The sequence below is a fragment of the Plecotus auritus genome (assembly GCF_963455305.1).
Source record: "Plecotus auritus genome assembly, chromosome: 4".
NCBI classification, from domain to species: Eukaryota; Metazoa; Chordata; class Mammalia; order Chiroptera; family Vespertilionidae; genus Plecotus; species Plecotus auritus.
In genome coordinates, this window is record NC_137775.1 from 86,628,462 (window position 1) to 86,645,674 (window position 17,213).

At 40.6% G+C, this 17,213-nt stretch overlaps 1 protein-coding gene across 1 annotated transcript in view; it reads right to left on the bottom strand.

Moving 5' to 3' along the window:
* MMUT (methylmalonyl-CoA mutase) overlaps positions 1 to 17,186 on the bottom strand; it is a 41,664-nt gene extending 24,478 nt beyond the window's left edge. Inside the window, exons 1-5 of the mRNA XM_080666390.1 lie at positions 16,996 to 17,186; positions 9,953 to 10,377; positions 8,569 to 8,936; positions 4,441 to 4,598; positions 678 to 849 (exon numbers count right to left, since the gene is read on the bottom strand). Coding sequence (XP_080522516.1) covers positions 678 to 849; positions 4,441 to 4,598; positions 8,569 to 8,936; positions 9,953 to 10,337 — 1,083 coding nt within the window. The 5' untranslated portion in view covers positions 10,338 to 10,377; positions 16,996 to 17,186. The remainder of the gene's footprint in view (positions 1 to 677; positions 850 to 4,440; positions 4,599 to 8,568; positions 8,937 to 9,952; positions 10,378 to 16,995) is intronic.
* Positions 17,187 to 17,213: the final 27 nt, after the last annotated feature.

Sequence of the window (17,213 nt, forward strand, 5' to 3'; positions counted from 1 at the left end):
ATGATAGTTTTTAAATGCTCTGTCTGCATGCATGCTTATTTAAACATACAACTATAATAAATAAATATATATATAATCAATTTAATTAGGCAGTTTTATGTTATGAATTTGCACCCTTAAAATTATTTAAAACAATAGCATTAAGTTATGATTTCTACTTCTTCCTCACCACATTTTTTCCCCTTAAAAGGTAAAACATGTGCCCTGGCTGGTTTGGCTCAGTGGATGGGGCATCGACTTGCAGGCTGAAGGGTCCTGGGTTCGATTCCAGTCAAGGGCACATGCCCAGGTTGTGGGCTCGATCCCCAGTAGTGGGTGTGCAGGAGGCAACCGATCAGTGATTCTCATCATTGATGTTTCTATCTCACTCTCCCTCTCCCTTTCTCTCTGAAATCAATAAAAATATTTTAAAAAATAAAAATAAATAAAAGTAAAACATGTAAGCTGATTTAAGTAATTTTATATTGTTAACCACTAGAGGGAGACAATTTTATTTATTTTAATACATGTAAAAACAAATAAGTATGAATGTGTTAAATATGAATTATGCTTCAGATTAATAATTATTTTCAAATATTAGTAGATAGGTTCTTAAATCTATTTCCTGATTGGGTCATGTTGCTTACAAGAAAATATATGGCTTTGTTAAAATTCTACACTTTAAATTATATGCATACCTGCTCAGTAAGTGACCATCCTGATGTCTGACAATGTGCCCTTAGAAGAAGGGATTTAGAGTTCTTAGGCTGAAAGATTTTCTCAATTAAGTGAGCCCAGAGTCTTCTCCCAGCTCTCATTTTTGCTATTTCCATATAGAAGTTCATCCCAATTCCCCAGAAGAAAGACAACCTAAAATAGTAATGTTAAGTCCAGAATTTGATTATAGTTAACAATATAAAATGGAAAATAAAACTAATTGTATCACACACTAAAAACAATGTCAGATTTCAATTTCACAACTTAATTTAAATTAAAATCAAGCATATATACTTTAGTAACTTTAAACCTAACATATAAAAGTACAGTTTTATGCATGCAGAAGAAATGGCTGTGATTATTTGCTTCAGGTAAGAATTGTATTGTTGATTTTTTAGAAGAAAAAAAAAAAAGTCCTCTTGTGTCCTTAAAGAATTATTCACTACACTACACACACACACACATAGATATTTTTTAAGAATACCCAAAGACAGGGGTCACTTACAAAGGGAATAAAACTACAAGCTTGACTGTTTGAATAGCAATTTAAGTTTTTTTTTTTAAAGAATGACTATCTAGGCATATACTTGGTTTAGGCATATATTTTTCCAATTATTCCCGACCCACTACTCCCTTTTACATTATGAGCTTTACACATTTAAGTTACTTGCCTGAGTCTAAAAGCAAAAAGGTTGTGAAGCCCTATATAAAACAAGGTGAGCCTTAAGTAAAGAAACTAAAACACAGTAAAAATTCTTGATATACATTTGGAAGTTTTTGTTTTTATTTTTTGTTTTATTTTTATGGGGGTGACACTGGTTAATAAAATTATATGGGGTTCAGATGTATATTTCTATAACACGTTATCTATCCTATCTAATAAAAGAGTAATATGCAAATTAACCATCACTCTGCTACACCCACAAGCCACGCCCACAAGGCACGCCCACCAGGCAATCAGGAGCAAATATGCAAATAAACCCAACCAAGATGGCTACAGCCACAGAGAGCAGGAGGGAGGCTTGGGTTTCCCCGGCAATGGAGGAAGCCAAGCTTTCCGCCTGCCCTTGCTGGCTTAGGCCTCCACTCAAGGCTACAAAGTTTCAATGCTAGAAGATACATAAACCCAAACAGAAATGGCAGCAGCCATGGAGCTGAAGAGAGCAGGAGGCTAGAGTTGCCCACGGCGATGGAGGAAGCCAAGCTTTCCGCACACCCTGGCTGGCTCAGGCCTCACTTAAGGCTACAAAGTTTCAATTACAGAAGATACATAAATCCCAATAGAAATGGCTGCCTCCACGGAGCAAGCAGAAGACTTGGCTCCACTCCAGGCTACAAAGTTTCAATTGTAGAAGATAAATAAACCCCAGATACCAGGGCCTCCGCTTGGATCGCCAGAGGGCGTGGCCGGCCTGCAAACCACCACAGGCCCCTCACCCAGGCCATCCCACACCCCAAGGGAACCCCCACCCTGGTCTAGGACACCCTTCAGGGCAAACCAGCTGGCCCCCACCCGTGCACCAGGCCTCTATCCTATCTAATAAAAGAGTAATATGAGGATTGACCATCACTCCAACACACAAGATGGCTGCCCCCATGTGGTCAAAGATCCTGCCCCCATGTGGACACGAGATGGCCACCACAAGATGGCCAGCAAGGGAGGGCAGTTGGGAGGGACCAGGCCTGCAAGGGAGGGCAGTTGGGGGCGATCAAGCCTGCAGGGGAGGGCAGTTAGGGGTGACCAAGCCGGCAGAGGAGGGAAGTTGGGGGTAACCAGGCCCGCAGGGAAAGGCAGTTGGGTGGGACCCAGGCCTGCAGGGGAGAGCAGTTGTGGGGGACCAGGCCTTCAGGGAAGGGCAGTTAGGGGTGACTAGGCCTGCAGGGGAGGGCAGTTGGGGGGGACCCAGGCCTGCAGTGGAGGGCAGTTAGGGGTGATGAGGCCTGCAGGGGAGGGCAGTTAGGGGCAATCAGGCTGGCAGAGGAGCAGTTAGGCATCCATCAGGCTGGCAGGGGAGTGGTTAGGGGGTGATCAAGCTGGCAGGCAGAAGTGGTTAGGGGCAATCAGGAAGGCAGGCAGGCAAGCAGTTGGGACCCAGCAGTCCTGGATTGTGAGAGGGATGTCCGACTGCCCGTTTAGGCCCGATCCCACTGGGATCGGGCCTAAACGGGCAGTCAGACATCCCTGGAGGGGTCCCAGATTGGAGAGGGTGCAGGCTGGGCTGAAGGACACACACCCCCCGTGCACGAATTTCGTGCACCGGGCCTCTAGTATATTGTGTGATCACCACCCCAAGCCAAGTCTACTTCCAACACCATTTATCCCTCCTATATCCTCTTCTACCTCTCCCCACCCCCCTTTTCTTCTGGTAATCACCATACTGTTGTCTGTGTCTATGAATTGTTTGTTTTTTTGTTTGTTTGTGTTTTTTATTTCACTTAGCTGGAAGTTCTTAACACAGCAGTTCTCAAATATTTTGGTCTCAGGCTTCCTTTAACTCTTGAAAATTACTAAAGAAAAGTTATTTGGATAATATCTATTAATATTTTATATATTAATTCATTTAGAAATAACAAACCCAACATATTAACATAAGTACCATTTTCATTAAAAATAATACTTTCCTAAAACAAAAAATTATAGGAGTCACTGATCTACATTTTTTCAAATCTCTGTAATAGCTGGAGTCACATATCTGCTTCTGCATTTAACCTGTTACATCACATATCATGTAGACTTTGAAAACCACTGCATACTCTTGAGAGAATCAAAGTGAAAGTAGCAAATTCTTAATATAATCATGAAATCCCTTTTGACCTCTAAAATTCAGGAAAGTGTTTTAATGACTCCCAGGAGTTTTTGGACCACACTTTGAGAACTGCTGTCATAATAAGTATGCAACAATCCCTCATATGAGCATTCACTAGTCTATAAACTCTCTGAGGGCAGAAGCCATATTTTCCACATGCTACATTACTAGTGCTTTGCCCAGAGCAAAGCTTAGCACATTATTGCTCATCAGACTGATTTTGATCTCCATATTTAAATGCTTCATAAACTTCATTTAAGTTTGTTCATGTTTTCATACAATTTTATTAACAAGGTGTTTGAAAGAAAATTTTTAATAGCACTGTGCATTCCAAATTTATGTGCAACAGATGAAAAACTAAAATGTAATAGGTGACTTCCGTATTTTAAACTTTCATTAAAAAAATAAAAACAGCTCTAGCTGGTTTGGCTCAGTGAATAGAACGTCGGCTTGTGGACTGAATGGTCCTGGGTTCAATTCCGGGTAAAGGCACATGCCTGGGTTGCGGGCTCGATCCCCAGTGGAGGGTGTGCGGGAGGCAGCCGATCAATGATTCTCTCTCATCATTGATGTTTCTATATCTTTCTCTCTAAAATCAATAAAAATATATTAAAAACAAATAAATAAATAATCTATCTTAAGCATTATATTCACATTTTGATATTATTTATCAAAACGTGCCAGTTATTTGTATCCTCTGAATATCCCAGGAGACAAGATTCTTCTTATTTACCAAGAAGTATAGTCAAACTTTATTCTGATTTTTAATTATGAACAGTATTGACTTATTCTCTCATTAACACCCTAATAAAATAATAGAATATAGTATAACACATATACAAATTCATTTTATAAGTATATTTTGCTGTGTGTGCTCATAAAATAATCCTATGCATTTTCTTAATATTGAGGCAATATCCGAGTTTAATTTACTCACCTTGGTGCAAATTCATCAATTGTCAGGCCAGCTTGGATTCCAGTTCTACAGTACTCCAACCCATCTGCTATGGTATAGGCCAGTTCCAAGATGGCATCAGCTCCTGCTTCCTGCATATGGTATCCACTGATTGAAATTGAATTAAATTTTGGCATGTGCTACATAAAATAAAATAAAAACACAACACTGAATAAAAATATTAAAAGCTTCTATTAAATCTATTTTATAAGATAATATTATTTTTAAATGATGTCCAACTCAGATATACTAATAGCTTATAATATTAACTGAAAATATTTAATGCTTACTTTGTTACATTTAATTCACTTGCCAATTTAAATGACTGATCCAATGAACCTTTAATACCAAAAATTTAAACTTCAAAATTAGCTGGCTGAGGTCAGGAATGTAACCTTTGCCCTAAGAACTGAATAAAGACATCTTTAATTCAAGACCAATGACTTCAACCTCATAAGAGGTCCTAAGACCTCATAACTTTGGGCTAATCTGCTGAAGATGTATAAATTTAATTGTTATTTATTTGTTATTAATTATCTTATTTGAATGAAGTCATTGAACATGAGTAAGTACACAATGTAGGAACAAATAAGAAAATTATTCAATCCCAAGTACTACATATTGAAACAAAACAGGATAAAATGAGTGGCAAAAATCAAAGATTTCAGTTTAAATTACTGAGATATTTAATGCTATGCATATCTCAGACAGATTCTTTCTACTATAAACACTAAGAAAACAGCATTTCCACTATTCTCCTAAAATTTCATGTTAGATAGGATGAAATATCACATATCACACATATTCTCAAGAGCCAAAAAATTATTATCCTTCCCAAAAATTAACCAAACATAAAATAATAAAAACTAAATGACCAGGAAGATAACTGGAAGTCACAGTGGTTAAGAACATGGGCTCTGGAATCAGAGTGCTCAAATTCTAGCTGTCACTTAACTAGCCATGAGACTGACGGTAGGCAAGTTTCTCGACCTTGTTATTCCTGCATTTCCTAAAGTATAAACTACAGATAATGATTGTACCTTCCTCATGAAGTTGTAGGATTAAATGAAATGATTCATCTAAACCACTTAGTATTATGTCACTGCACAGTAAGGAAACAAAAAATTAGTTGGCTTAGCCAGTTTTCTCAGTGGTTAGAACGTCAGCCTGAGGACTAAAAAGTCTCAGGCATGTGTGATAGGCAACCAATCGATGTGTGTCTCTCTCTCTGTCTCTCCCCCTCCCTTCCACTTTCTCTAAAAATCAATGGAAGAAATATCTTCGAGTGAGAATTAACAACAAAAAATCAGTTGTTCTAGCATATCATGTGAATTATCTGCATTTTACTTTGCAAATACTTTATTTATAACTAACTAAAAGCTCTTTAAAATTTTCCATCACAAAAGCAATAAGGGACTTGAATTACATGGAAGATACTACTTGAGTATATTGGGAGTTTACAAATAAGCAGCAAGGAAACAAACAGGTGCTTCTCTACCAAGAGTTTAGTAGTAGGATTTCCTTAAGAATAAAAAAAATACTGGACTATTGAAATATTATTCAGCCTTAAAAAGGGAGGATAGTCTAACACATGGTACAACATGGATGCACCATGAGGACATTATGCTAAGTGAAATAAGCCAGTTGTACAAAGACAAATACTATATGGTTCCCTTTATATGTGGTACTTAGTCAAATTCAAAAAGATTAAAAAGTAGAATGGTCGTTGTGGGGGAAGGTGAGGAAGGAGGGGATAATGGAAAGTTAGTACTTATATAAAGAATTTCAGTTTTGCAAGATGAAGAGTTCTGGAGATGAATGGTGGTGATGGCTGCACAACAATGTAAATGTACTTAATGCCACTGACTAAACACTTAAAAATTATTAAGATGGTAAATTTTATGTTATGTGTATTTTGCCACGATTAGAAATTTTTTAAGGAATACTACAAAAGTTTACAGTTTACAAGCACTTTAATACAACATTATTTTTTTTTAAATATATATTTTATTGATTTTTTACAGAGAGGAAGGGAGAGGGATAGAGAGTGAGAAACATCGATGAGAGAGAGACATCGATCAGCTGCCTCCTGCACACCCCCTACTGGGGATGTGCCCGCAACCAAGGTACATGCCCTTGACCGGAATCGAACCTGGGACCCTTCAGTCCGCAGGCCGACGCTCTATCCACTGAGCCAAACCAGCTAGGGCAATACAACATTATTTGATCAATATCCGAAACTGGCACTTTTATCATTTATATGAAGGACTATATATAAAGCAATTTTGAGCTTGTAGATGACATTAGGATCTTTTACAAGGTGAAATGTACAAGTATGGTAGCACAGACTGCTATATTCTCCACTCTCCTATAATACCTGCACTATAAATTCAGAGTGCCAATGTCCAGAACTGCACTTCCAATCTTCTCTCACTAGTGGTGTGTCTCCATTGAGACATACAAGTAGAAATTTGGTTTGTTCCTTCTGGAAGTTTACCTTTTATCATACAAACACACCTGGCCCATGAGCTGGCACACTAACAACAGAGGAGAAGCCAGATGAAAGGAGACTGGAACCCTATAACTGTGGTGGTTTCTGACAGCCCACCTTACTTCTTCTACATGAAAGAGAACTGCCTCCTATTTAGTTTAAACCACTACTTTTTGTATATCTGGGTTTGTCATATGCTATCCTCATGGGCATGTGTTCCTGACATTGAAAAGGGTGATGAAAATGTACAATTCTATACAATATCATTTTCATGGACAGATGAAATCTATGAAAATAAATAGAATTGCAAAGTGTAAAGGCTAAATCTCAAAAGAGGAGAGTATACAATACTTGTAAGAGTTCTGAGATAATAGCAAATATAAGAGGTGAAAGAGATAAAGATTTGATGGTGGAAGTGAGATTTGCCCTTTATGAAACAGTGGTCTAACTTTAAGGTTGTTAAGGAAAAGGAGAGTATTGCCATCAAGAAACAAAGAGAGACCGGCCAGTGTTGCTCATCAACCCAGGAACCAAGAGGTCACAGTTTGATTCCTGGTCAGGGCACATGCCCAGGTTTTGGACTCGATTCCCAGTACAAGGTGTGCAGGAGGCAGCTGATTGATGATGTTTCTCTCATCAATGTTTCTATCTCTCTATCCCTCTCCCTTCTTCTCTCTCTAAAAATCAATAAAAATAATAAAGCATTTTTAAAATGCTTAAATTATATATATTTTTTTAAAAGCAAAGTGAGAATGATGGGGGGAAATATATATATGAATTACCCAAAGGGAAATTAAGAAACCAGGTTTCCTGTGGAAGGACTGCTGTTAATATAAGAACATTATAAAGGCCTTATTTTCCCACCACTCTGATTAAGAAAGATGAACCTAATGCAGGGGTGAAATATTAGGAGCCTCATTGTAAGTTGCAGATATAAGTGATATCTTCTAATCCAGCAATTTCCAATCTTTTTCATCTCATGGCACACATAAACTACTAAAATACTGCAGCACCCCCCAAAAATATATATTTTGCTGACATAACAAGAAAATAGCTATATTTTTTTATTCATTCACACCAGATGGCCATTGTTGTATTGGCTGTTGTCATTTTTTTATTTGATAATCTAAGGTAAAAGAGGTCAATGCCTGTGACTAAATAGTCAGGTATTGCATGTTTTAAAAATTCTTGCAGCACACCAGTGTATCACGGACACAGTGGTTGAAAATTGCTGTTCTAATCCAATTTTTAGCAGAAATAAAGCTGATACTTTGATCCCCATCTGTATGAAGCCAGTGTCTATTCACAACTGAAGAAATGAAGAAGTGTAAATTATGGGCCCTCTCTGATTATAAAAATCTTAATAATAAAGAAAATACAGTAAATGTCTAGTGTCCAGATTTCTACAGCTAATGACAGACCATAACATTAGTACATGAGAGACCAAAAAAAACAACACACATACACAAAAACAAGACAAAAAAGGCCCACAACTGACTTTATACTACAATAAGTATTACTCAGAGTCAGTTACTGAATTCAAATTAGGTTATGGTATTTTATAAAAATTCCTACATTCACAGAACTACAGAAAAACCTATAATAAACACAAAGGATACCTGTGCTGTATATTGGAAGATGTCAGCAATAATTTTCATGGATGGTTCTGGAGGAAAAATATAAGTATTTCTGACCATAAACTCCTTTAGTATATCATTTTGGATCGTACCAGTAAGTTTTTCTTTAGGTACACCTTGCTCTTCTCCAGTTACTATAAAATTTGCAAGAACTGGAATAACTGCTCCATTCATGGTCATGGAAACTGACATTTTTTCTAAAGGAATTCCGTCAAAAAGAATTTTGGTATCTTCCACACTGTCAATTGCAACTCCAGCCATTCCAACATCACCACGAACTCGAGGGTTGTCTGAATCATAGCCACGATGTGTTGCCAGATCAAAGGCAACTGATAATCCCTGTTGGCCAGCTAAATATATAAAGAAAAAATAATGTAAGATGAAAGTGTGGCATATAAGTTAACTGATTTGCCTACCACAACTAAGTGTTGATTCATCTCATCATAGTATACTTTTATAACAAACATTTTTATATTTGTAAATGTCAAAACAAATTTAAATATTTTATTTCCTAAGACAGTCAGTTGTTTCCCATGTGCTAAAATGCACAAATTGAGCTCTAGACCTCACTATCAGAATGAAAGAAACAAAACACCTCATTTATGTCACATCCATTTGTAGATTTTTTGTATCTTATCCATTTTTGATAGAAATATGTTGATGATTCATGTCAAGATTTGGCTGTTTATATATAGTTAACAGTATTTAGTATTTCAATGTTCACTTACTTATTTTTGTTCATTTAATATGGTCATTACAGGATGTCTTGGCTATTCAAATATTCTGGGAAACTATGAAAATCATGCGAAAAACTGAAATATTCTACACTAAATATAAGTTCAGTCCTCTATGGCCAATACAAACTTATAGACTCTCAAGTCCAGCATTCAAACAATATGACTTTATAGTAGATCAGAAAGAAGAAATAGTAAATATGAATTTTCAGAGAATGAATGCCAGATTACACTGAATATATTTATACCACATTATTATTTATTACTTTCTTTGGACATCACTTAATCTAATCCATTTTGTCCTCCAATTCCTACCCTAAAATAATGTTTATTAAAACTTTTCAAAGGCAAAGCCAATGTCTCTTTTCTTCTTACAATTTCATTTCACCTAATTTCTTTTACACGATGTGCATGGAAGTGTTTTTTGCTTTCAAGAACTGAGTATTTTATTCTGGCTCACCTATCTTTTGACCATGGAAGTTGAAAACCATTTGCTGTTTTCATAATACAATCTAAACTACAAAATTATAAAATATTATCTTTACAGAGATTAACCAACCTCCCCTCAAAAAGAAGCCAAGATGAGAAAGTGTATGTTTGATCATAAATATTATATCTCATTAAAATCTCACCCTTAATATTGTCCTTATAGAACTTATTGCTCTCTTCCACAGTACTAAATCCAGCATACTGGCGGATGGTCCAGGGCCTAAAGGTGTACATGGTGGGATATGGTCCACGTGTGAATGGTTTCACTCCTGGAAGTTCTTCAGGTGAGTCCTTGGTATCCCTGCTGGAATATAAGGGCTTTATGGAGATCCCTTCTGGGGTGCGCCATATTAGGTCTTCTGGATTTTTGCCTTTCAGCTGCTTTTTAGCCAGGACAGCCCATTCTGGGTGAAGGGGTTGTTTTTGATGTAGAAGTCGCTGCCATATAAGTCTGGAGCCTGATGACTCTTTTAGTTGCTTCAGATGATGAGGTGAAAGCAAAACAAGCCGAGTCTTAGCCCTCAACATGATGGAGCATGGAAAACACCCAACAGAATCAAAAACTGATCTAGAAAAAGAGCACAGTGTATATTTATTTACAAGAGAAAGGCAAAATGGGTGCTATTAGTGAGAAAAGAGAAGGAAGAAGGTATATTAGTATGATTTTATCTCTTCTTCTTTTCTGCTTCCTGTATCTGATATTTTGTAACTGGCCTGTCTTCTCACAACTACTGTTATTGTTCTAGTCTTTTTCCTCAATAGCCTCTTAGCTGATTTTACTAACCATTCTTGGCCCATCTAATTTATTCTACACACTGACAGCAGAGTAAATCTGATATTACACTGCTCTTATAGACTTTTCAAAGGCTCTGCACTGTATATAGGATATAGTATATAGCATCTTAATTGATCCTTTTCATTCAAAAGGTTTTCATTTAACATTTAACGACAGGCATTGTGTTGGCTGCTGGATAAAAAGAGGTAAGGAAGACAAACAGGCATTTAAGGCCTTCATGACCTGCTTGCCTCTCCCTCATCTCTACCTTTGTCCTCTAGACAATCTGTGTTCTATAGATACTGGATTACCGACAGTTTCCTGCATATGTCAAAGTTCTTTGATTTGTTCTTGCTCTCCCACCTGCCTAGAATGTTCTTATTTGGCTAATTCAGCTAAGGCATCATCTCAAATATACAGGGCTTTCTATGGGCCCAGCACTGCTCTAAGAACTTTATACATAAAGTACCAATTTTAATTTTCACAACACTAAGAAACAGGTACTAATATTATAGAGAAGGAAACTGAGGCACAAAAGAGCCAGCATTGGAATCTGGGCAGTCCCATTTCAAAGGCCTTGAATTGAACTAATATACTCACAGCCTCTACTTGAATCCACAAGCTGGGCTAAATGGCCTCTTCAGTAATCTACAGAACTCTGTTTCTCTATTTATACATCTACTAGTGGCCCAGTGCACGAATTTGTGCACACTGAAAGGAAATCAATTAGAAGAAATATTTTAATGTCGCTATTCGCCCTTTCTCTATAATAGAAGTGTCAACCAAATTCACGATCGACAATGACAGATCGAAACACACGCGTGCGATTGGCGCCAGCAAGAGCTTTATACTAGTATGTATCGTGAATGCACGAGTCAACTTAGCCTTTTATAGATATAGAACAAACTTGCTTAATTAGACCTGCTTTCTGATTTAGCTAAACTTTTTCCAGCCCAGTGAAACACCCCAACTTCTCTTTCAGGTAATTGTCAGCAACACAGCAGTAAATATCAACATGAAGTAGATTATTATTGTAGATCAAGCAGGGAGAACAAAGGGTAAAATATTTAACTGCAGCAGTGTTTGACTATATTCTGCGCAGTGAGAAAACCTGAAGTTATTTTCAAGGTCCACCACTTCTTACTTCTTTTCAGTTGGGTCAAGTTTCTAAGCTTTCTAAATCTCCATTTTCTGGCTAATGAAAAGAAAATAGGATTCCACCAAGCCTCCTATCTACCTACTCCAGGACTTTTGTGAGGATTAAATGAGGCACAGGAAAACGCTTCACAGACATTTGGTTACAGTGTAAAGTGTTTCCACCTGGCTAAAGTGTTCCTGGGCTGAAGAAACTGCAAGGAGGCTAGGGAGAGGAAGCCGGGTATTGCTACATGATGTCATGACCCAGACAGAGGGAAGGACACTTAGCATATTAGCCTTTTATATAGATAGATCATCTCCCATGTGACAACATATCAGAACACTATCTTTTATGCTTCTATAAAATGCATTTATTTATGTAAGATACATTTGATATCTACATAAAATACATGTATATAAAATCATATATACATCTCTCTATGTATAGGGGTTAGTCTATACACTGCTAGTCTATACACTGGTCTGACATTAGAGCTACATATTCCTTATAACTAGCACAGAGTCTTACACTAGGTATATAAGTCCCATTAAGTCCAATTTCACCATTTTACATATGTAGAAATTTAGGTCCACAGAAATAAAAAAATAAAATAGCTTGATCAAAATTCCACAAAACAGTAAACTGTTTAACTGAATTGCTAATTCTTAGAACCTAGTATTTTAAAATATTCTGATATGCAAATTTTATAATATATCCATCATGCCATATTGTTTTATAATAGACTAGAGGCCCAGTGCATGAAATTCGTGCACAAGGGAGGAGGGTGTCCCTCAGCCCAGCCTGCACCCACTCCAATCTGGGACCCCTCAAGGGATGTCCGACTGCCCGTTTAGGCCCGATCCCACTAAACAGGCAGTCGGACATCCCTCTCACAATCTAGGACTGCTGGCTCCCAACTGCTCGCCTGCCTGCCTTCCTGATTGCCCCTAACCGCTTCTGCCTGCCAGCTGGATCACCCCCTAACCACTCCCCTGCCAGCCTGATTGATGCCTAACTGCTCCCCTGCCAGCATGTTTGCCCCTAACTGCCCTCCCCTGCAGGCTTGGTCACCCCTAACTGCCCTCCCCTGCAGGCCTCATCACCTCTAACTGCCCTCCCCTGAAGGCCTGGTCCCCCCCAACTGCTCTCCCCTGCAGGCCTGGGTTCCCCCCAACTGCCCTCCCCTGCAGGCCTGGTCACCCCTAACTGCCCTCCCCTGCAGGCCTGGTCCCCCCCAACTGCTCTCCCCTGCAGGCCTGGGTCCCTCCCAACTGCCTTTCCCTGCAGGCCCGGTTGCCCCCAACTTCCCTCCTCTGCCGGCTTGGTCACCCCTAACTGCCCTCCCTTGCAGGCCTGGTCCCTCCCAACTGCTCTCCCCTGCTGGCCATCTTGTGGTGGCCATCTTGTGTCCACATGGGGGCAGCCATCTTTGACCACATGGGGGCAGCCATCTTGTGTCTTGGAGTGATGGTCAATCTGCATATTACTCTTTTATTAGATAGGATAGAGGCCTGGTGCACGGGTGGGTGCCAGCTGGTTTGCCCTGAAGGGTGTCCCGGATCAGGGTGGGGGTTCCCTTGGGGTGTGGGGCGGACTGGGCGAGGGGCCTGTGGTGGTTTGCAGGCCGGCCAAGCCCCCTGGCAACCCAAGCGGAGGCCCTGGTATCTGGGATTTATTTATCTTCTACAATTGAAACTTTGTAGCCTGGAGTGGAGCCAAGCCTTCTGCTTGCTCTGTGGCGGCAGCGATTTTTGGGGGGATTTATATATCTTCTATAATTGAAAATTTGTAGCCTTAAGCACAGGCCTGGGTCAGCCAGAGTGTGCGGAAAGCTTGGCTTCCTCCATCACCGTGGGCAACCCTAGCCTCCTGCTCTTTCCAGCTCCCTGGCTACGGCCATTTCTTTTGGATTTATGTATCTTCTATCACTAAAACTTTGTAGCCTTGAGTGGAGGCCTAGGCCAGCAAGGGCAGGCGGAAAGCTTGGCTTCCTCCATTGCCGGGGAAACCCAAGCCTCCCTCCTGCTCTCTGTGGCTGTAGCCATCTTGGTTGGGTTTATTTGCATATTCGCTCCTGATTGGCTGGTGGGAGTGGCTTGTGGGTGTAGCGGAGTGATGGTTAATTTGCATATTACTCTTTTATTATATAGGATAAGTCAAGAAGTAATGTGAGCTTAAAATTCTTGTTTCCATACCATTTCTCACCTATATTAAAGCTTAAAAGTAAATAAAAATACCCAACTTTTATTAGAGGGTTGTGAAATAAAACACATAAACCACTTATGGGAGTATTAATTGCTTTCACCACTTCAGAAAACAAATTGAAAACATGTACAAGAAATCTCGGAAATGATTTTGCCATTCCACTGAGGAACATCACTCCTAGGAAAGTTACTACATAAAATACGTGTTCCCTCTAGTTTTACTTGTAATAAAGAAGACTTAGAAAGATAATCAACAACATAGGAATGAATAATTATAGCAAGATACAAATGATGGAATTTTATGTAGCCATTAAAATGTATTTAAAAAATAGCCAAAACTAATCTTTGATGTTAGAAGGGAGGAGAATAGTTACTCATGGTGGCTAGTACAGAAAGAAAGCAAGAGAGGAATTTTTGAGGTGGTCATGATTTGAATGCTGATTATATAGATGTATTCAGTTTGTGGAAATTTGTCAAACTGTACAATTACTGCATGTGCACTTACATGTAAATATATTACACTTAGGTCAAAATTTTAAATATGTTATACATAGTTTCTTTAAAAGGAAACAGGCTCAAAAGGTATCAAGTGAAAGAATCAGTTTAAAAAATTGTAAGTATAATATGTTCAACTAGCTAAAAATACATAAAATCTAATGGAAATACAACAAAAACAATTCCCATTTTTAAATTTTTTTAATATACTTTTATTGATTTCAGAGTGGAAGGAAGAGGCGGGGAGAGAGAGAGAGAGAGAGAGAGAGAGAGAGAGAGAAACATCAATGCTGAGAGATAATCATTGATTGGCTGCCTTGTGCACACCCCTAACTGGGGATGGAGGCCCAACCCGACATGTGTCCCTACCGGGAACCAAAACGTGACCTCCTGGTTCCTATGCAACACTCAACCACTGAGCCACACGGGCCAAGCCCATTTTAAAAGCTATTATGATTTTTAATTTATGAAATCCATGGGATCTTTGTCATCTACCTAACAAGCCACACACTACATGTATTAGCTTCAAAGGTGGATGAGAAAAATAATTAAGTTATAACTGAACCATTAGTGTAATCTCTCTCTATATATTCTATATATAAGCCTAAGCGGCCAGATGACCAGCCAGTAGCTATGACATGCACTGACCACCAGGGGGCAGATGCTCAACGCAGGAGCTGCCCCCTGGTGGTCAGTGCGCTCCCACCGCTCAGCTGACCCATGGTTGCCAGACACTGAGCTCATGGCTAGCAAAAGCAGCTGTGGTGGTGCGAGCCTCTCCCGCCTCTGCGGCAGCACTACTGATCAGGGGCAAGTGCAGCAGGCCGGAATGAGTGGGAGTGGCGCCCGGTCAGGCTTGGGCTCCTCCCCAGCCGCCTGCCGCTTCGCGCACTACTACGGGGGATGTCGGACTGCCGGTTTCAGCCCAATCCCCACAGGCCAGGCTGAGGGACCCCACCAGTGCATGAATCCGTGCATCGGGCCTCTAGTCTATAATAATAAATGTGTAATATGCTAATTAACCAGACTGCCGAACGACCTTCCGGACATCATTCCGGATGAAGCCACCGTGGCGGGGGCCAAGGCAGAAGCGGTTAGGGGTGATCAGGCAGGCAGGTGAGAGGTTAGGGGTGATCAGGCAGGCAGACAGAGTGGTTAGGGGCATCAGGCAGGCAGGCGAGCGGTTAGGAGCCAGTGGTCCCAGATTGCAAGAGGGATGTCCAACTGCCAGTTTAGATCCCTGCGGATCAGGCATAAACACTGGCAGTCAGACGTCCCCCCAGGGGTCCCAGATTGCGAGAGGGTGCAGGCCGGGCTGAGGGACCCCCCCCCCCCCCCAGCCACCCCAGCCATCAGTGACTACTGCTGATGGCAACAGGACTTCTAAATTTTCTCAGACCCATCAAGAGAGGCTTCGAATCCAGCCCGTATTGTGGTCGAGTGAGGACCCATGAACCAGCAGGTCATGGTTGGATTCCCAGTCAGGGCACATGACGGGTTGCCACTTGGATCTCCAATAGGGGGCGTGCAGGAGGCAGCCGATAAATGATTCTCTTTCATCACTGATGTTTCTATCTCTCTCCCTCTCTCTTCCTCTCTGAAATCAATAAAAACATTTTTTAAAGAGAAGCTTCAAGCATTCAAAGCAGCAACTTGCAAAGCAAATAACTTCAAGTTTTGGCTGTTTACATGTAGCTCCACATTAATATTTTAATAACTAGTCACCTCTACCCTGCCAACATGGCTCAGTGGTTGAGCGTGGACCTATGGACCAGCGGGTCACGGTTGCTGGCTCCATCCCCAGTAAGGGGCATGCAGAAGGCAGCTGATGATTCTCTCTCATCATTGATGTTTCTCTCTCTCCTCCTCCTTTCCTCTCTGAAATCAATAAAAATATTTTTTTAAAAAAAGAACTAACCAATTTCCAATGTTCAGCAAATTTGGATCGAAGAAGACAACATAGAACATGCATATTAAACACTAGCATAAATAAATCATTAAACATAACATATGGGGGGGAATCATCAAGTGATCTAAAACCACACGTACACTATCCACGTTTTCGACCTTCTGATATAATGCTCTCTTTCTAGATAGAACGGAGAACAAGCTAGTAATTTACAATTTTACGTCAATTTAGATCTGTCTGTCCGTTACCTGTATACCGAGAGTCACCTTGAGTACCGCCACCTCTAACAAACACACACACAAACTCACAGTAACATGCGGAGCCAACACACCCTTATGGAACCATACAAGTGACCACTGCCTAGGAACCTCGGGGTGCTTGGGTGGCCAGGGAAAATGGCGACATGGCCCCCGACCGGTTAAAAACACCTTCCCAGCAGCACCTCTGAACTCCCAACGGCCTCACTGAGTGTGAGAGGTCAGTGGCGAACCTAAACCTAAGGATAAGGTAGAGGAGAGCGGGATCCCGTCAGAGCAGGACGTAAAGGAAGAAGTTGGGAGGGTGGAGAGGTCAGAGGCTCAGAGGACGGGGGTAAGAGGGAGAAAGCAAGAAGAGTGGAGGGATTGTAAAGGCTGACGTGCCCCAAGGTGCACAGTCCTACTCACTGGCCGCTCGGTCTCGGACCTGGGCTTGGGAGAGTGCGGTTGAAGCTGGGCGCCCCCCCGCCCCACCAGCCAGAGGTCCACACAGCTGTGCCCCCGCGAGCAAGCCAGTCGGGGGGCGTAGGTCGACAACGCCCTCCTTCCAGCCAATCACCTCGAGCACTCAGGGCGCGCTCCTGATGACGTCAGGGTGTGGCTAGCAGCCTACCTCTCGCTAGAGG